The 21,107-nt window shown below is 23.8% G+C and overlaps 6 protein-coding genes and 1 non-coding gene across 7 annotated transcripts; 3 read left to right on the plus strand and 4 right to left on the minus strand.

Annotated features, from left to right (window-relative positions):
* Positions 1-236: 236 nt before the first annotated feature.
* Positions 237-1,574, plus strand: PCHAS_1438800 (protein TSSC1, putative; the record flags this gene model as incomplete). Its single annotated transcript, XM_736347.1, has 1 exon — positions 237-1,574. The coding sequence occupies one exon, from the start codon at positions 237-239 to the stop codon at positions 1,572-1,574; it is 1,338 nt and encodes a 445-aa protein (XP_741440.1).
* Positions 1,575-2,485: 911 nt separating this feature from the next.
* PCHAS_1438900 (FbpA domain protein, putative) lies at positions 2,486-4,986 on the plus strand (the record flags this gene model as incomplete). The annotated part of the gene is made up of 2 exons (XM_738211.2): positions 2,486-4,794; positions 4,908-4,986. 2 exons carry the CDS (start codon positions 2,486-2,488, stop codon positions 4,984-4,986), a joined length of 2,388 nt encoding a protein of 795 aa, XP_743304.2.
* A 566-nt stretch (positions 4,987-5,552) lies between these two features.
* Positions 5,553-7,784, plus strand: PCHAS_1439000 (conserved protein, unknown function; the record flags this gene model as incomplete). The annotated part of the gene is made up of 1 exon (XM_016799713.1): positions 5,553-7,784. One exon carries the CDS (start codon positions 5,553-5,555, stop codon positions 7,782-7,784), a length of 2,232 nt encoding a protein of 743 aa, XP_016654966.1.
* A 713-nt stretch (positions 7,785-8,497) lies between these two features.
* Positions 8,498-10,597, minus strand: PCHAS_1439100 (conserved Plasmodium protein, unknown function; the record flags this gene model as incomplete). The annotated part of the gene is made up of 1 exon (XM_735643.2): positions 8,498-10,597. The coding sequence occupies one exon, from the start codon at positions 10,595-10,597 to the stop codon at positions 8,498-8,500; it is 2,100 nt and encodes a 699-aa protein (XP_740736.2).
* Positions 10,598-12,759: 2,162 nt separating this feature from the next.
* On the minus strand, positions 12,760-14,286 carry PCHAS_1439200 (conserved Plasmodium protein, unknown function; the record flags this gene model as incomplete). Its single annotated transcript, XM_016799715.1, has 1 exon — positions 12,760-14,286. The coding sequence occupies one exon, from the start codon at positions 14,284-14,286 to the stop codon at positions 12,760-12,762; it is 1,527 nt and encodes a 508-aa protein (XP_016654967.1).
* Positions 14,287-15,642: 1,356 nt separating this feature from the next.
* Positions 15,643-15,787, minus strand: PCHAS_1439250. Its single transcript, XR_001678644.1, has one exon. It is a non-coding gene; the product is annotated as a small nucleolar RNA snoR15 (small nucleolar RNA).
* A 1,043-nt stretch (positions 15,788-16,830) lies between these two features.
* On the minus strand, positions 16,831-19,251 carry PCHAS_1439300 (endoplasmin, putative; the record flags this gene model as incomplete). The annotated part of the gene is made up of 1 exon (XM_736286.2): positions 16,831-19,251. One exon carries the CDS (start codon positions 19,249-19,251, stop codon positions 16,831-16,833), a length of 2,421 nt encoding a protein of 806 aa, XP_741379.2.
* Positions 19,252-21,107: the final 1,856 nt, after the last annotated feature.

A 21,107-nucleotide genomic window follows, 5' to 3' on the forward strand; every position in this document is an offset into this window, starting at 1 on the left:
CGTTACAATTAATACGAAATTTATTACTTTATCAGTATTTTTTGGATTAGTATGAATTATTTTTTTTTTCTTTGTTATAAATTTGGCTTTTTTTAGTAACTCATCTATACAGTATATATATGAATGTATGTAAAAATAAAGTATGGAAATATACATGTGAGATATGGATATATATGACTTAGTAAGTTATAAATTAATATGTGTTTTCAAAAGAATGATATAAAGTGTTGATAATTATGAATTCTGGGAAGATATTAAAAAATACATATTATTCACCTTTTAAATCTAGATGTTTGAGCAATGTAAATAATAATTTATTAAATCAATCATATAACTTACATTATTTTTTGTTAAGTTCTGATAATCCATGTAATAATAATGAAATACATTTGATAGAATACAATGATGAAAGTCTCAATATTGAAAATGTGAACATATTTACACATCAAGGAGAAATTAGTAATATGGTGTGCTTAGGAATGCATGAAAAAGAAAATGACGGAAAGCATATTCTCGTTTGTTCTTCTGGATTATACTATTCAAACGATAATAACTGCAGTGGAAATGACATTCAGAATGTATGTTCATTATGGTTAGGGGATTTAAATAATTTTAGAGAGAGTGATCAAAATGAAGCCAACGAATTAGAAGATGTAGAAAAAATAGAAAACGAAATAAAAAGCGAATGTATTGAAGAACATTGCAGTGATAAATTAGATGACAATTCTTTTCCATATGACCATATGCAAGAAAATATTGACAACAAAAGTACTGAAGTACAAACAAATAGTGAAAATATTATAAATAGTAATAAAAAATGTATCCCTGATTTAAATAAAAAGGGAAAATTAGAAAAATTATGTGAATTAAAAAGAGATGAAGAATATGTAGGAATTAAAAATATAGCATGGAATGATTATGAAAATGAATTTCAAAAAATAGCAATTATAGACAAATATAGTTACACAATCTTTGATAGAAATAATAGTAATAATATAAATTTTATTACATCAAATTTTGTTAATGAACAATTAAATTACGGAACATTTGATCCTCATCATGAAAATGTATTAGCAGTTGTAAGTGATATACATATATATGGATATGATATAAAAAGTAATAAACCAATTTTTTCTACATATACTAATCATAAAGCTAATATAACTTCTCTTGATTTTAATTCGAATATACCTAATATTCTTATGACATCATCTAAAGATGGTTATATAAAAATGTGGGATTTAAGATATCTAAAAAATGATTTTTTTACTATGAATATACATACACATTGGATTACTTCTATTAATATTAATCATTTTCATGATGAATTATTATTTACAACAAGTACTGATAATACAGTTAAATTACACAAATTAGAATATACTAACAATTTAAATATAAAAGATAAACAAGTAAATTATCGATTAATAAAAACATATTCAGATCATGAAGAATCAGTTTATAAAGGTGCATGGAGTAAAACAGATGCCTGGGTATTTGCTTCTCTCTCTTATGATGGAAGATGTGTCATAAATAGCGTCCCAACAGAAGAGAAATATAAAATACTTCTCTAAAGTTTGAAAGAAAATAACATGTATATAATATATATACAAATTTTTTGCAGATCCTGTTAAATACTATCTCTTATTCTTTTTCAACTAATTTACGCCTATGCCCAAAGAGTGATGAAATTTGCGGTAAAAATGATAACTTCAGTATCAAGAATGTTCGAAAGAACGTACTAATATATTATTTAAAAATTGTATGTTTTATCAATTTCATAATATAACTATAAAATTTTTATAAGACACTTAGTGGTGTTCATATAATATTTGTATCCAATTTTATGGATGTTTTACGTGATACTTACAATAATTGATTCATACGATATATGCATGTGTGTACATGCTTATTTTTTCTTTTCATTATATGTTTCGTTTTAAAAATTCTTTCCGATTTTTTTTCCAACTTAAAAAAAAAATTATTTTATTATTTTTCGTCATAAAAGGAGAGAATAAAGTTTTAATCAATTTATTTTCATCCTACTGTTTTTTTGAAAATCAAAAGGATTAAAAGTTTAGGATCAGGAACATATATAACCACATAATTATGCATATATATGATGATATATTCCCCACGCAATGATATGATACATAAATTTTATAGAACAAAATTTTTTATCTTATATTTTATGCGCCATATTAAGCGCAATGAGCTGTGAACAATTTTTTGCTGGAGTATTTTTTCCCGTTTCATTTTATTTATTTTTGTCGTAATATTTTATTTTATTTTTATTTTTTATTATTTTAATTATTTGCCTCTTTTTTTCGTTATTCACGCTAATGTATTAATATATATAGGTATGTATGGTTATTTTTTTCACCCGAACCCTCTTAAAAAATTGTAGAAATGAATACTGTTTTCTTACTTAGTCTCACATCTTTCAAAATCCACGATTACTACTAGCACGAAATAATTTTTTTTAATGCTTCTTTTAAACGCAAAAAAAATCTTAATTTCTTTAATAATTTTCCCGTATATGATGAATAATACATCATGGTTACTAGTTTTTAGTAAGAGAATAAATTATCATAAAAAACAGAATTTCCATTTTGTGTCCTTAAATAATAAGACGAAGCTGAATACAAAAAGGAACGTTTTTTACTATTCTATTAATACGAAAAAAAAATTTAGCATTTTAAAAAGTAGTAACGAACAAAATAGTGCCAGTTCAAACGATGACAGCATTTTCAAGTATACAAAATATGACAAAAATAGTGATACATATATTAAACTATTAGAAAAGAAGGCAGAAGAAATAAGGAATTCAAAAAATACCTTTGGGAATAAAATAAAACTGAAAAAAAAAACACACACTAAAAATGAAGGCAAATTGTCAAACAATTTTCAACACTTAGATTATACAACCTTGCAATTATTAGCAAATGAATTAAATGTATTGTTACAAGATTCTATTGTAGAACATATAACACAAACAGATACCAAAACTATTGTTTTGCATTTAAATAAAAAGGGAAGAGAATATTATTTATATTTATGTTATGATAATGAAAATCCAATTATCTCTTTAGGGTTAAAAATAAGGAAGTTATTTAATAGATTTATAGAAGATGATTATGCACAGAAATTAAACCCAATTTTAAAATATTCACTTATTTCTGATATATACATTAAAAATAAATTTATAAAAATATTATGTATAGACTTTATTTTAAAAAGGAAAACCGAAGAAGATATAGATATTATAGATATATTACCAAGTGCAAATAATATAAACAGAAAAGTAACATTAATATTTGATCTACATAATAAATCCTGTATTTCTTATGTTATTAATAAAGCCAATAATGAAATTTTAATATCTCCTCATAATAGTATAACTGAAAAGACAATAGATAAATCGTATAAAGAAGGGCATACTTATATTTTCCCAACAAAAGATGAATGTAAATTAATTCCAAATCATTATGAATTTTTTTCATCATTTATAAATTTATTTAAATCACGAAAGGAACAATCTTTTATTTCATCCATTTTAGACTTATATGAAGGTGTTAGTTATAATTTATTATTAAAATTTTTTGATTATTTAAACATAAAACATAATGTAAAATTTCAGGAATTAGACCAAACCTTGTTACTAGATTTTTTTAACAAGGCATATATTAAATGGACACGTTTTATAAATTTAAAAGAAAAAAATGGAGCATTTACATATTATCCACATTATGATTATAACTTAAATGTCTATTCTGTTGTCAAACTTATAAATATATCAAAACAAAATTATAACATATCGTCTGCAAATAATACAACTCATAATTTGGAAAGTTCTACATGCGAAAATTCCAAATCAGTTTTAGATTCGAATAATTCAGACAATGATATAGAAAATGAGAAAGCAGAAAAGAATGGAAAAAATACCCATACAAATAATCAACCTGTAAGTAAAAAAGAAGTTCATTTTGACACAGTAATTGAACTAGTTTACTACTACTATAGTGAATATTTTTCAGTAAATCAATTTTATGCTTCTTTACAATTTTGTAAAGAATTTATTAAAAAAAAAATGCCACAATATGAAGAAATGCTTAAACAGTATAAATCTGAAAGAGAAATTTGTGAAAAACAATACTTATTAAATGAACAAATAAATACATTAAGTGTTTTTAACTATACTATAGAAAAAATGAATGATTGGGTTGATAGGAAAACATTCGATGCTTTAAAATTAATTGAAGCCGAATTAAAAATTCATCCTTTAGAAGATAATAGAAAAACACACGTTAAAAAATTGGAAGAAAAAAAAGAAAAAGAAGAAACTATACAAAAAAAAATTCTTAATGTTAAACCAAATACTATAAAAACGTCGCAAAATATTTATAAGGGAGCTCTATTAATTAAAATTAACGAATCTGATATATCTTCTCCCTTTTTAATAATTGGAAGAAATAGTAAACAAAATGAAAAGATTTCAACACAAATTTTGAAGTTTAATGATTTATGGTTTCATGTGCATCAGCATCCAGGTGGGCATGTCATATTAAGGAACAAAAAAATTAATGGTAAAATAATTAGCGCAGATTTAAATTTATCAGATATTAATATTGATGATGATATAAAATATGCTGCCAATATAGCTGCCTATTTCTCAAAATCAAGGAAAACAGAAAAGACACTTGTTTGTTTTACCCTTGGAAAATATGTTTATAAGGACAGCACTTTGAATGAAGGGGCTGTAGAGGTCACGAAATACAGACTTGTATACGGAAGGTAATACTAACAAGTGAAACTGTATATAAAGTATTATTTGTAATTTATTTTATTGATTTCTTTTTCACATTTTCATATATCTTACAATGTGTATGCAAATTGTTTTTTTTCAGGCCTAGCAAAGTTTCTAGTATCATAAAGGATCTAAACGAAAGGAACAAAGAAATAGAGTTTTCAAAAAAAAAAAAATAGAAAATTATATATCCATAGTGGTTTCATTTTTTATATTATTTCACCATACAAAACTTAATTTTTTATTTATTTTATTTTTTTTGCAATTAGTGTTTGCCGCTATCCCCTTTTTATAATTAAATCTTCGTTTATTTGTAATATTTATTTTTACACATTATTTTACGTTTTATTATTATGATTTTTTAACGTTTAAATTCAGAAAAAAAAAATAGTTCTACTAAACATTTAGAAATATCTTAACTATTGATTTTTTTTTCCGTTTTGAAAATATTTTCCCTTCTTTATGTTTCATTGTGCAATCACCGAATAAGGTATAATATGCATATATAATAAATATATAAAAAGAAAAGTAAAATACACTTATAATAAAATAAAGCATGATAAATATCGTAATGGATTTAGTACATTCATTTAGTAATTAAATACGACTTTCACAAGTGTTAAAAAAAAAGGATGAATTTGCTTTAGGAGCTTTTGGTTTTTTGTGTTTTTTACTTTTTTTGTTAGGGGCATGATAAAACGTGATTTTGATGACAATATGAATATGCATTTATCTGATTATAATAATGCCTTATATTTCCCTATTTATAAACATAGTTATAATCATATTTTTTTTTTCTAAAAGTAACTTATGTATTTTAACGAACAAAAATCATGGTTTATATCCTGTGTACAGTAGAGGGGGTTGTGTAAAAAGTCGTAGGAAATTTTGTAGTAGCAGCAGGAATTACGCCAAAAACGCATACATAAATAATGTGACTAGCTTTAAATTTAATATACGAAAAACAAGGGATGGGTTCCCAAAGGAGTATAATTGTACTAGTGGGAAAGAAATAAATCATTGGAATAAAAAAAAAGTTAAAGAGTATATATTATTTGCTGAAAGCAACTTTTTCAATCCTAAGCAATTTAAAAATTTATTTCCCCAGGGAAATGATAATAAAAAAGGAGGAAGAAAAGATAGCGATACGCGTATTGAAATAGAAAAATTGCCTAATTTGAAAGATATAAGTCCTGATTTATATAAAAAACTAATTGACTATAATAAGGAAGAGGCAGAAGAATCATCAGATTTAAGTGGTGAAATAAACACAGAAAAGGATGAAGAAAAAGGTGAACAAAGTGGAGAAAAAAGTAAAGAAAAAACCGAAACTGATCAAAATGATTTGAAAAATTATTGTATCGATGAAGGCCTTCCACTTTTAATGATAGATGGGAAAGACTTTCATGGATTCCCTGATACAAGAAAAATAAAAATAACCCCCAAAATATCTACAAACTTTAGTAATGAAGAATATGATGAATTTGTGAGAAGGAATGGAGGTGAGGATATCCCAAAAAACAATAATGATGAAAGCAAAAATGAAAAAAAACGTAATAAAAAAGATGAATCTAAAAATAATAATGTTAAACATGATGAAGATCCTCCTTCAAATGATTTTGAAAGAAAAGTTAAACTCATGTTGGGAGAAAGAATAAAAAATGGAGAGACAATTTGCAATAATAATGATAATTCTATAAATGGTGACGAAACAGAAAAAAAAGAATATCTATCAAGAGAAGATAAAATAAATAAATATAAAAAAGTTGGAAAAAATTATCACATGGATTCAACATTAGGAGAAATTTTATTTGATCGAAATTATCCAGGGTATATATATTTAAATCATGGGGGAAAAATAAAAGAACTTGATGAAAAATGTGAATATGAATCTGAATTTCCAAAATATATAAATCCAAATAATATTCATTTAAGAACTGGACGTATGAGAGAAGAACAAAAAAAAAGAGATAGTGGAATTAAACAAAAAAAAAGATGGGAGTCTGATAATATAAAAAATGACATAAAAAGAGGAAATTGGAAATATTATGATGATACTGTTAAAGATCTTCTTGATTCAATAGATCAAGAAAAATTAAATGAAAATTATTATTCTACCAATTACTATCAAAGAACTAATAATAATACAGGTTATGGAAGTTTAGATAAAACACAAAATAATTATTTTGATGTGCAATTTATTGGATCGGCTGAAACTTATCCAGCTAATGTATCTGTAGGCATGAATTTTATATGGCCTATTAATTTTATACCCTTATTATGTAAACAATATCCTAAAAGATTAGGGCAACCAATTAAATCAGATATATTTAATTTAGGAGGCTTTGATTCATTGCAATTATGGTTTTATCCAGATGGAATGAACAATTCAATAGATGGCTATTGCTCATTAAAATTAGTCATGAAACCAGGATCATTTTTACCTGTTAAAATTTTCTTTTTTGCATTTAGTGAATATAATTATATACACACATCACCTTTTTATAAAGAGTCTTCTGAATATGTAACAGAGTCCTTAAATTTATGTAAATTATTATTAAAATCACAATCTACATCAACAGAAATAAAAGATAATGAAGATTATGTTATTTTAGGTCCTGCTTCAAATGTATATATTGGTGTTGGTATATATGATGAGGTATACGATTTTAAGGAAGATTTTAGAAAATTTTATTCTATTAATAACAAATATAAAGAAAAGAAAAAAAATACTGAAGAAGAAAAGAAAAATAAATACAATTATAAATATGATTGGGATGAAGGGGTACATATTTTTGATAACTGGCTCAAAAAACAAACCGCCATAACAGATGATAAAAATGAACTATTACCAGTGGATTACACACATTCGGATGCATATGAAAATTATAAGTATACATATGTTCCCGAAAAAAATCCCTTTAAATTTTTGAGAAAAGACGAAGACCGTGATTCGTGGAATAGACACCCTTTTTAAAGTGGTGACTATTCTGAAGAAAAAATAAAGGAAACACAAATAAAACCAAGGACAGTGAAATATAATTAAAAACTATAATGATATTTAATGTTTAATTAAGTTTTAGAATGCCATAAAAAAAGGTAAAATAAACATCGGTATATATATAATGTGTGAAGGAGGATACAAAAAAAATTGACATATACAATATATATTACACAAATGTAAAGTTTTTTAAAAATAAAATTATTAAATTCGTGTATATAAATAAAAAAGGTTGTCATTTGTGAATGCGCAACCACGGAATGTAATTTTTTGTTTTTATAAATAATAAAAAAATCGGTGTTTTAATAATACGTCCCATGTCAAATATATGTATATATATATGTTTTATTTTATTGTTTATACATATTGAAATAACTCATAGGCACGAAATCAGGTGCCTATAATGCAATAACTTTAACCAAAAATAATTTTTTTAGTATCCATCTAGGCAGTGTCAATGTATAAATTCTTATATATTGTCGCGTTTTCCGCTCATTAATTATTCGATCAATTTTTATAAAGGACTTTTAAAACGTTGCTAGCAACGCGGAATTTATTAATATACAGAATTGACGCTAAAGCGGTGTTATAATTTGTTCATAATTTTTCATCAGTAGTCATATTATTTTTCCACCTCTTGTCGGAATGTTTCTTATGGTCAAACTTCAGCTATCACTTTCAGATAAAATTTACTTCTTTGGGCCATGGGTTAATGATATATCATTAAGAAAGGTGTTTATATGTGATTCTAATTTTTCAGGATTATTTTTAATTTTTGTATAAATTTCATGTGATATATGTTCAGAAATGTTATGAGCGACTTTTTGTGGAACTTCTTTTAAAAGAACAAGTTTGATTTGATCAGCCATTTGACTAGCTGTATTTTTATCACAGTATTTAGCTATTTTTCCTATGCTTTTTAGCATTATTGAATTTTTTCTTAATTGTTTTTGTTCTTCTATTTTTTCTAATTCTTTGGGGGTACGCAATAAACTTTTGTCTAAAAATATTGCCTTATTTTGATAATCAATATTTAGTGGAAATACTTTTAAATTTTCAAAATTTTTTATAATTTTTTGGGATCGTAATTTATAGCATTCATCTAAAAGGCTAGTAATTAAGGATTGGAAATATTCTATATGAGAATTTTTTATCAATTTAAATTCGGCATTCAAATAATATTTAAAATATACAAGTGATGAAACAAAAAATCCAAAAAAAAATTGCATCATCGTATTCTTCTCTTGCTGACTAATATTTTCACTTAATATACTTATTATATGGTCATTGAATATATAATAATAAGCATATAACGATGGACTAAACATCGACAAAATTACTATGGTATTCCATATGACCCAATTAATAATATATAGCCACATGTTAAAGAGTAGTTTTAAATATAACTTATTTTTAAAAAGAAAAAACATAGGTAAATATAGCATACATATTTCTACTAAGCTTTTAAAATAATAATGAGAATTACAGTTATATACTTCTTTTATATCTTCATTTATATCACATAATTTTATATTATTAAGTGCTAATTTTACATCCATATTTTGAGCATTTTTTATATCGTCGCCAATAATATTTTTTTTATTTTCTGCATCTAACTCTTCCTTTACCTTTTCAATAATTAATTCATTATTTAATATATTTTCCATATTTATTTTATCTTTATATATTGTGCACGTTTTTATAGAATCTTCGTTTGGTTGTTTATGTTCTTGATTTTTATCGGCCTCATTTATTTCATCATTTTTACTTGTCTCTTCGATTGTTTCCGTTTCTTGACAATCTGGCTGATCAAAACCCTCCTTATTTTCCGCAGACGTTGAGACATCCTCTGCATTTTCTTCCTTTGTATTTGTATCTTCATCTGCCTTTAAGCTTCTCTTTTTCATAATAACATTCGATATTATATCAAATACTACACATAATTTTCCTTTTTCTTTTAATTTATTTTCATCTTGTGCACTATCATTGGTAGAAGAATCGTATAAAAAGTGTTCATCATATAATACATGGTTTTTAATAAATAGAATATAAAAAATGGATGATATAGATAATTTCATGAAACCCCTTTTCGATTCAGTAGAAGCACTCTTTATTTGTCTATTAAATTCAGAACTTATTTTGTGTGATTTTTTAAGGGTTTTTCCTAAATTTAATTTAAATTTAGTGCCTTTTTCAAATGATGGGTTTTTTAAATACTCGTTGAAATCTGCCTTAGCTATATCCATAGAATATTTTAATAAATTATACTTTTGTATACTCACATATCTTTTATTACGATTAAATAATTTACATATATTTTTATAAAATCCTACTGAAATTATGCTTCCAAAAGTAAATGCAAGAAAGTAAACAATACCTGAATCGATAATACTATATAGCCCGCCATCATTTTCATTTAGATACCCATTTTCACCAAGAAAATAATCATCTGATGCATATGGATATTCAATATCTTTCGTGTTAATTGTATATAATCGAAATAAATAAATCAGTGTAAAAATAACAATAGAATAATATATATGATATAAAATATTTTTAAATACATATTTGATCGGGCTAAAGTCTGCTTTTAATTCTACTATATAAAAGTTTTTGGCCAATTTTTTAAGTAGGGCATCACTTTTATGGAAGTTATATTTTGTTACTTTATTTATCTTGTTATTTACAAGATACACCAAAATTATAAAGATGCATATATACAACTCTATATCTAAAAACAGGGTGAAAACAAAATCGATCATGAGCTCCAACATTTCCTCGCCCTTCATTTCTTACTCCCTCAATTTATGCACATATCTAGATATTGTTTATATGATATATATAACTTTATAATATATGCATGCAATTCTAATATCGCATCATTTTTTTTCTCAATGTTTTATTTTTATTTCTTCATTAATAAAATTTTATGCATATATCCATTTGTGCATGTGTATATGCATATGGCTTTATAGTGTGAATCATAAAAAATGGAATGCCTTTTTTATTATACTTTACCTTTGTCAATTTGATAATTATTATGTTTATGCTACAAATAGGTATAGAAATTATGTTTTTCCATTTTTATTTTCTATTCTTTTCTTCTTTATTATGTTTTTATAAAATTAGTTAAAGAATAAGCATTTTTGCATATAAATTAAAGAGTTAGTGTTCGTATGTTTGAACTATTTTTATACATAAAATGATGTTTTTTTAATTATAAAAATATATATATATAATTTTACCTGTTTATATGTTATATTAATGGGAATAATGATGCATTATAACGTTTAAAGTATTCAACGTAGAACAAAATATCTTCACCCAAAGCACATTTATATTCTCGCTAAATAGTATTATTTTATCATTTTATTTGGATTATGTAAATACATTTATTTAGTTAATCCTTCCTAGAAGGTAAATAATTCATAAAAATGCTTAAATAAGCATTATTGTATGTATCGGTTTAATAATATATATTTATAGAACGGTAAATATATATTTATATACTTGCGTATATTGTTATATGCTTTTTATATTAATACATTTATAACAATTTCTTAAATTATGTTGTTTTATAAATTTTTAATTATAATTATATTATTTCTTTATCAATTGTGCATATTATTATTTATTTAAATATTTTTTTCTTTCGCTTCCGTTGCTATAAAAAAAATATTGAACGTTTTTTATTATAAAAAAAAAAATCACTATAGTAATACTTACTGTTATAAACACAAAAGGCAATGATTAACAAACCCCGGTGGACCCGTCATAAAACAAAATAAGGAAATCGAGAAAAATGAAAAAATATATTTTTGTATTCCTTTAGAAATATGAGGATATAAAGCCATTGAAAATATTTTAAATTTAACATAAAACAATATACATCATAATAACGGTAAAAAAAGATGATGAAAATAATAACATGGCGAATAATAAAGTGAATATTTATTTATTGTCAAAAGAATATTTCCAAACGAAACGGGATGTGCTGATAAATACTTAAAAATCACCGGATAGAAATATCAGAAATTTTTCTAAAAATTAAGAATAAATAAAATTGGTTAAATAAAAGATTTATACGTGTGAATATATATATAGATAAGCAAAGGCATATATAATTTTTATATACACATATTTTATGAACAGCTATAAATAAAAAAAAATAATACTAATTTAGCTTAATTGCTTTTTTTTCTTTTTCTACGACCCATATATATATTAGAATTCATCATATTATTGAAAGCTTGAATTTTAATTAGAGCATTTCGAATTCTGTTACCCACACATTATATTATTATGTGTAACGTTAAAAAGAGGAGTGTAATGCACAGATTCGTGACGATTACAGTTATAAACAGGTTTACTCATCGAATCGACACATATATATACGATGTCTAGAGCAAATATTGTTTTATGTAAATTAAAATTAAAAAAATAATAATTTGCCGTAAGTTTAGTAAATAGTAAAATGGCAGATTTTCTCAAATTAAAACTAAGAATGAAAAGTGTCACTTTTTCAACGTACACCTATATATACATATAATTATCCTTAACTATATTTACTTGTATCCTATATATTTTTTTTAATTATGTTGCTAAGCGTTTTAATAAATTAAAAGAATGTACAAGTATGAGTATAGTTATTGTATTTAATTTGAATAATAAGGATATATAAGTATATGGATAAATATATATTTTTGTCAAAATGCAAAAATGCACGGAAAGTCAAATTGCATAAAGCATATTTTTATGATGTGTAAAAAAAAAAAATTTTTAATACAATGACTATGTTGTATATGTGTGTAGGCATATGGTGGATCATACAAATATGAATTCACCTGGGTAGCTTGTGATATTTCATGTTAACGGAAATAATATCGTTAAAAAAAAAAATAAAAACAATAAGAAGTACAAAATTACATTTGGATAAATTATCGTAAAGAAACTAGGCCCATGATAATATGGCACGTTCCCCAATGTCACTAAAATCGTTAATAATAATATTTTTTAACAAATTTGTAGTTAATGAAAATTCAAGTAATTTATTTTTTCTTTGTGATATAACAAATAAGGAATCTTTATATATAACCATGCCTGCTACATGTTTAAGTAATGGATGATTTATTGTTTTTATGAGTTCGAAATTATGAGTATCATATTCTTTTATATCATGACTTTTCGAACTTCCTACTAATATACGATTATTAGCATTGTTGAATAAAACAGATATAGGAGAAAACATTGGAATAATTTTTATTAAATTAAAATTTTTATCATATACTTGTACACCTACTTGTTTATTTGATACGTAACATCTTCCTAAATGATCAAAATCTAATCCCCTTATTTCTTCAAATTTATTTAATTTAACAACAACACCATTATGTGTATTTGTTAATGAATCTTTTGATGGGCCTAACTCTCCACTTTCAATATCAAACCTTAATACTGTTCCCGTATTTTGTGAACTTATATAAAAATAATCTTCATGCTTTTTTATTCCATATGGGTGGATCATTAAAGGGTTTGTTTGATTATCTTGTGAAATAAAGACGGATACAAATTCTCTTCTATTTGATAAATTATTTACAGCATCCGAAAATTTATATATTTTTGAATTATTTTTAAACGAATCAGCAACATATAAATAATTGTCGTGTAACAATAATCCTCTTAAACTTACAATATTAAATAATATTCCATTATGTTCAAATGGTAATAATACAGACCCTAAAAAATATCCATCTCTTGAAAATTTACAAATATTATGAATACCATTTTTTTTTTTACCACCATGATATGTTAAATATAAGAATGGCTTTTCATTTATTAAAGTTTCAACTTTATTTATATCATCAATAGTAAATTCGTTTGCATTACTAAGTGTAAAAAATTTATTATTTACATATATACCTTTGTAACTAACTGGTAAGCAATTTAAATCTTGTAATATCATAAAATTTTGTAAAAAATCATAAAATGTATTTATTTCTTTTGTTTTTAATAATTCTATAAATTTATATAAAAATACATTTTTCGAAATTTCACTGCGCTCATTATTTACATAATTTGATAATAATATGTCTTTATATGTATATTTGGAATATTTATAATTTTTTATATTTCTTTCAGTATATTCTGGATTTAATCCTTCTTCTCCTATGTCTGATAAATTAAAACCCCATGATTCTAATTTACTATAAATTAGCTCTTTGCTATTTAATGGAAATCCCAAAGAGTTAAAAAACTCACGTTCCTCTATACTAATTTGCATTATTATTAAATTTCGTGCGATTTTATTGTTATTTTTTATAAACAGTGAGACAACTAATATAGTTATTATTGTTATACCTATTCTTATAATAAGATGAAGAAGTTTACCTTTAGGTAGATCACAATTTCTGTATCCATTATCGTATGTTGATTTTCTTTTGTAGTATGAATGATTATTCCCCAAAAGTCTACGATCCATTTCTCTAACAAAAGTTTGGTACTTGAAAAATATAGTTCAGCACAATAGTGCCGATAGTATCTGGTATAGTACTTGACAAACTCAATTATGTTATTCCTTTTGTATTTTTTCTAATTCTTATATATTTAACTACTTAAATTGTATTTGGTTTTCACTCTGTTTTATTTTAAGTGGATAACAGAAAAAAAGTGTATCGGAAATTTATTGCAAAATCATTTTTTGCTTTTTTTTCAACCCTTTTCGGAATTTACTTATAATCTGATGGTATTATGTAGGATACTTGTCCCCTTATATTATTATAATTCAAATATGGATATTTTATTTTTTATATTGTTTGTTTTCAATGTTTTAAAAATAGGTGCATAATAAAAATTTTGTTATAAAATAATTTCAATTTAATCAAGTATTTTCATATAAAATAACGAACAAATTTATACACATTTCTATATACCAATAATTTTTTAAAAAAAATTAACACAAAATATGATACTAAGTTAGCAAAACTTTGAATAAACTATGTACATTATTTCTATAATATTTATCTTATAATTTTTTATAATGCTTTTAGTTCCCTTAATAAAGTTTTCACAAAAAGCACTTTGGAAAAAAAACAAACAAAATTAAAAAAACTACTACTCACATATGCGAATGACGCTATTTTTTCCCTATTATTATTATTATTACTTTTTACAATTAAAAAAAATTATGCATAATAGCAACACATTTATTTTTTTCACACCTTTATGATAAAATTTGGTGAGAAAGGTATATTCTCTTATACCCTCTTTCGATTAAGTTCCTATCCCTATAATCATAGTTAGTACATGATATTTATATACATTATTACACTTATTAGATTAAACACCAAACAGCATGCACAGAATTTCATAGCACATGTACCTATCTCAAACTACACACATTTGCAAGAGTTGTTTCAAACATATTTTATTGGAAAATCCAGTAATCATATAAATATAGAAATTTTTCATTTTTTTTCCAAATTTAATAAAAAAAAATATATACTCTTTTGTCTTTATTAATCAGACATATATGTTTAAATATATCGCATAATGTAACAATAACAGTTACATGTTATAATAGACGAGTATGTATTTTTTAATTTGTAACAATTTAAATTGGTATATATTTTTTTATGTGCATGTTTTTAAAATGGTATACGATATATTAATTATTGTTCCTTAAAAGTAGACCAAAAAGGTATATATAATATTTATAATAAAATAAGAAATCATCTACACATTAGTCACATCCCTTTCAAATAATATACAGTTCTAGATAGATTGATATACTTTATATGGATATATATTGAACATATTTTTATGAGTATTATCGTCCATTATATATTTTATCAGATTGAAAACTACTCACTTTTAACGCTCATAAACCTTTACATATATATTACCCTCTAAACAAATGAATAGAAGTAATATTGCGTTAAGGCTTTCGCTCTTTTTTTCTTTCTATAATATCATCATATAAAATATATAAGGAACTTAACATTTCTATGTTGTAAAAATGAAATATTCTTTCTTTTTCGTAATTTAAAAAAAATCAAAAATTTGGGATTTCTGAACAGATTTATATTAAATGCTATAATTATGTTTTAATTTACATTTTATTGTATATATAGCATTGAAGATTACATTTTTTTAATTGGAATTTTTAATTAACTAATGGAATAACATAAATATAAGCTTCCTATAATATTATCTTTAACATTAAATTTTTTTAAAATCCGTTTTTAATACTAATAAATTATTTTATGTTGATGAGCTAATTACCCTCACGCCATCAAAAAAATATAAAGTATTATTAATAAAATAGTAGGCCCTATAGAACATATTATGGAATCTTTAAAATATTTTTTATGACTATGTATAGCTTTTATTATTTTTCTTACATTTTTATGATTGCATTATGAAATAATTTCCATTTTTTTAATAAATTATTTGTTTGAGTAATTTTTGTATAAAAAATGTAATATATACAAATTCTGGGCACGTAAAAAAAAATATAATACGTACACACAGATAAGCACATAATCCACATATAAACATGAATATGTAATATTTGGATAAGAAAAAAATATAAGCATTTTTTATATCATATGAAAATCACTCTGAATTTTTATGTATATTCATAAAAAAAAAAATTAATTATAAAAATCGTTAAAACTTCACGCATTTGGACATACATGAGTTTTTAAAGGATGTGGATAGAAACAGAAAAATGTATGATAAGAAAAAATATATATTCCCTAAAATAAATTCTTCCAATTTTTGTAGAACCATATTTACGTTTTAAGCATTTTTTCCTTATCCCAAGTATGAACCTTTTAATATATGCACAAGCACATATATAGCGATTTTTTTTACCACATTATAAATAATTCTATGAAAAAAAAAAACGACCTCATTGACAGGGAAAGGGTAAGTATCACATAATTATCGTCCATTGCATCCATCTATTTTTCATAGCAAAATTATAACTTATTAACTTTTTCTCTTTTCTTTTTAAATTCACTTATAATTCATCATTTTTTGAATCGCCTTTCTTTATTGCATCGTCAATATTTATTTCTTCAGTATTTTGGTCATCGATTTTTTTAGTTTCAAAAATAGCTGGATCTAAATCATCAATTTTTAAAGTATTATCTACTCCTAATTTTTGATTAATATGATCATATACAATTTGAGCTAAGTCTGATGTATCTTCTAAATCAAAACCAGATGCTAATTTTGCTGATTGATAAATAATTTTAATACTTTCTATTAATTCTGGGTCTTTTGGATTTTCTACAGATCTTTTTAATAAATCGATCATAATTGGATGGTCTGGGTTAATTTCTAAAATTTTTTGTCCTGACATTGCTTTAATGTGATCAGTGTTATTAATATTTATTTTCATTAATTTTTCCATTTGTCCAGATAGACCCCATTCTGTTGATACAACAGCACATGGTGCATCAACTAATCTTCGTGAAATTTCAACTTTAAATATTTTATTTCTTAATGTATCAGATATAACATCTATTAATGCAGTATACATTTTTTTAACTTTTTCTTCTCTCTTTTTCTCTTCTTCTGTTAAATCGAATGTAATTTCACCTTTTTGAATAGATTTAAATTTTTTTCCATCATAATCTTCAACTCTTTGTATACAAGATTCATCTACTGATTCAGTTAAAAATAAAACGTCTATATTTTTTTTTTTAAAAATTTGTAATTGTGGTATTTTAGATAAATAATCATAAGATTCACCAGATGCATAATAGATAAATTTTTGATCGGGTTTCATATTTTCAACATAAGTATCTAAAGAAATACTTTTTGGGTGATGCATAGTTTTAAATAAAAGTAATTTAACAATTTTAGATCTATTAAGATCATCTTCATAACATCCACTTTTGAAAAATTTTCTATATTCTTTATAAATTGATTTATATACACTTGGTTCATTTAATTTTTTTTGAATTTCTTTTTTTTTATCTTCATCAGTTTCCTTTTCTAATTGTTCTTTTAATGAATCTTTATTTTTTTTTCCATCTAAATATAATTTACGGAATGTATCTAAAATCTTTCTAACAATTCTTTTAGAGATAGCTTTTAATATTTTATTTTGTTGTAATTGTTCTCTTGAAACATTAAGTGGTAAATCATCACTATCTACTATACCCTTAACATAACTCATATATTTTGGCATAAAATCAACAAATTGATCTGCTACTAAAACTCTTCTTACATATAATTTTATTGAACTTTGTTTGCTAAACATTTGGTCATTAATTGATGGGGCTTTAGAGGGTATATAAATTAAACATTTAAATTCTATTTCACCTTCTGCAAAAAAATGAATTTGATATAATGGTTCATCATTGTAACCTGTTAATACAGAGTAAAAATTTTTATAATCTTCTTCTGTTAATTCTTTAGGTGGTCTAAGCCAAATTGGTTTTTGTTCATTCATTAATTTCCATTGTTTTACTCTTTTTTCGACAGTTCTTGTTTTTTTATTTGGATCATCAGGTTCCTCAACCTTTACACTATCATAATTTGGATCATTTTCCATCTCTTTAGCTATATCTGCAAGTACTTCTTCAGTATATACATTTTCATATAATAAATATATTGGGAATTGTATAAATTGACTATATTTAGATATTAGATCAGTTAATTTTTTATCATTTAATAAATTGGTAGCATCTTCTTTTAAGTGTAATGATATTCTTGTACCTCTTTTTAAAGTTGCACCTCTTGGATCTTTATAAATAGAAAATTTAGCATCTGCTGTTGATTCCCATATATATTGTTCATCATTGTTATTTTTGGTATATACAACAACTTTATCAGCAACTAAAAATGCAGAATAAAATCCAACACCAAATTGTCCGATTAAACTCATATCACCTCCACTTTTAGAAATAGTTTCTAAAAAATTTGAAGTACCAGATTTTGCAATTGTACCTAAATTATTTATTAAATCATCTTTAGTCATACCTACACCAGTATCAGTAATAGACAATATGTTTTTATCTTTATTAGCTGATATTCTTATCTCTAATTTCTTTTCATCGTTTAATACACTTTCATCTGATAATGATAAAAATCGAATTTTTTCTAATGCATCAGCAGCATTTGATATTAATTCTCTCATAAATACATCTTTTTGTGTATATAATGAATTAATTATAATATCCAATAACCTTGTAACCTCTGATTGGTATTGATGATTTTCTATGCCTGATGTTGGTTTTTCATTTTCATCAATTTCACTTATCATATCAACATCTCTTTTTACATATGGTTTAGGACCACCTCCACTCGCATTTGATGGATCATCTTCGCAAAATACATTATTGTTTTTTGACAACAAATTAAATACAATCAAAAAAACAAAAAATGCGTACGTGTATTTAGTCTTTATTTTCATCTTTCCTAAACTCATCACGTGTGTATAGAGAACAAAAAAAATGAAGTATGTGATGCGTATTTATTTAACGTATATATTTATACGTATATTTATTTGTGCATTGAGATGGGAAACGGTAAGCAAAAATTATATAATACACATAAGGCAATTACACTACAGAAAATATTTCTAGTGAATATGAGAAAATGTAATGTGCATGTGTGCTTATGGATTTTTATGAGCATTCGTTTTTAAAAAAATCGCAAAAAATATAGCTTAATCAATTGCAAATTTTGTTCTAATTAAATCCACACTTTTTAATATTTCAAACATAAGGATGCATAAAATATTCCCTGCATGCTTAATATAGAAAAATTAACATAATATATAAATAGTGATCTTAAGTTTTCCCCCAATATATGTAATAAACAAATATATTCATACACAATATTGTGGTATATATTATAATATATATGCTTGCAAAGTTACAAAATTATAAAAATAAGCAAGCTATTTGTTTTGTTCATTATGATACAAATATAATTTAATTAAAAAAAATAGTCATAATAATAAGAAAAAATATATATGTATAAACAAAAAGGGCACATATAATAACTATAGAAAAGGTTTATATAATAAGTAAACATATGCAATATAAAAAAAAAAATCTGTATATAAGCAGTTGAAATTTAAGTAAAAAAATAAACTTAATTATAGCGAAAATAAGGGCATATATACATAAAAGGTAAATATTATGTGCGTTTATTACGGTGCGTTAATGAATAAAAAATAACAATCATTATATTTTATGCTTTTAAAAAAATTGAAACTGTTTTTATATTCCTTTTTTTTGATAATTTTTAGGTAATTCATACAAGGGTATGCACACATAATGCTTATAAGAATACAAAAATTAATATGTAATCAAATAAATAAATATAATATGGTTGGATACATTAAGTGGCAAAATGCTTTTTCTTTTTGAAACATTATGAAATCTGCTAAGGTTATTTTTTTAAAGCATAAGATATTACTGTGTGACTATCTATAAATATATTTTTTTTTATTCTGAAATATTTTATTTTACTATATTCCATTAGCTCCCAAATATTAAACAAGTATAATAAAAAGGAACAAAAGAATATGTTTCACAAATATAATACTGATCGTACTTCAATTCTTTTACATAAAAATATAAAATACTAATATGTGCATATTTACTTAGATAGTATAGCATGTAGTTATGATCTGCTAAACATTCTTTTAGTAGTCATGAAAAAAAACGGAAAAAAAGTATATGTATACAATTTAGAGTATAGGAATTTGTATCTATAAAAAAATAGTAGATCTATTGATATGCGGCGATTATAGTATGTTTACTAATATATATTTATATGGATAAGATATCAATGCAAAAATGTGTTAAAAGGTGAATATAGCCACCCCATTTTGTTTGTATAGAACAAATGTATATCATTTTAGTGTTGTTTTGAATATAAAGCATAGATATTAATTCACGTTCCACTTAAATATATTGTGTAATATCTTTAGGGCTTATTGCTCATTTATCTATTTTTTACTATAAAATGGTTTTGATTTTTATTTAGCATTATTCATATGCTTTAGTTATTGCCTACGCATATTATATTAATTTATATTTTAAAAAATATTATGAATTTTTCTCATTAATATGGGACATTTTATAGACTATATAAAACAGTTCAATAATGTGCTACTAAAATATTAATTATAAAATTAGGAGATAAATATATACATTTTTTGATACTATAAATGCAACATATGTTACACTCCCCAATGCCCTATCTTTTCTTTTTTAAATACATTTTTATTTTATATTATACCATATAATTTATCTTTTAAATTTGTTTTTA

Source organism: Plasmodium chabaudi (assembly GCF_900002335.3).
Source record: "Plasmodium chabaudi chabaudi strain AS genome assembly, chromosome: 14".
Classification (NCBI taxonomy): domain Eukaryota; phylum Apicomplexa; class Aconoidasida; order Haemosporida; family Plasmodiidae; genus Plasmodium; species Plasmodium chabaudi.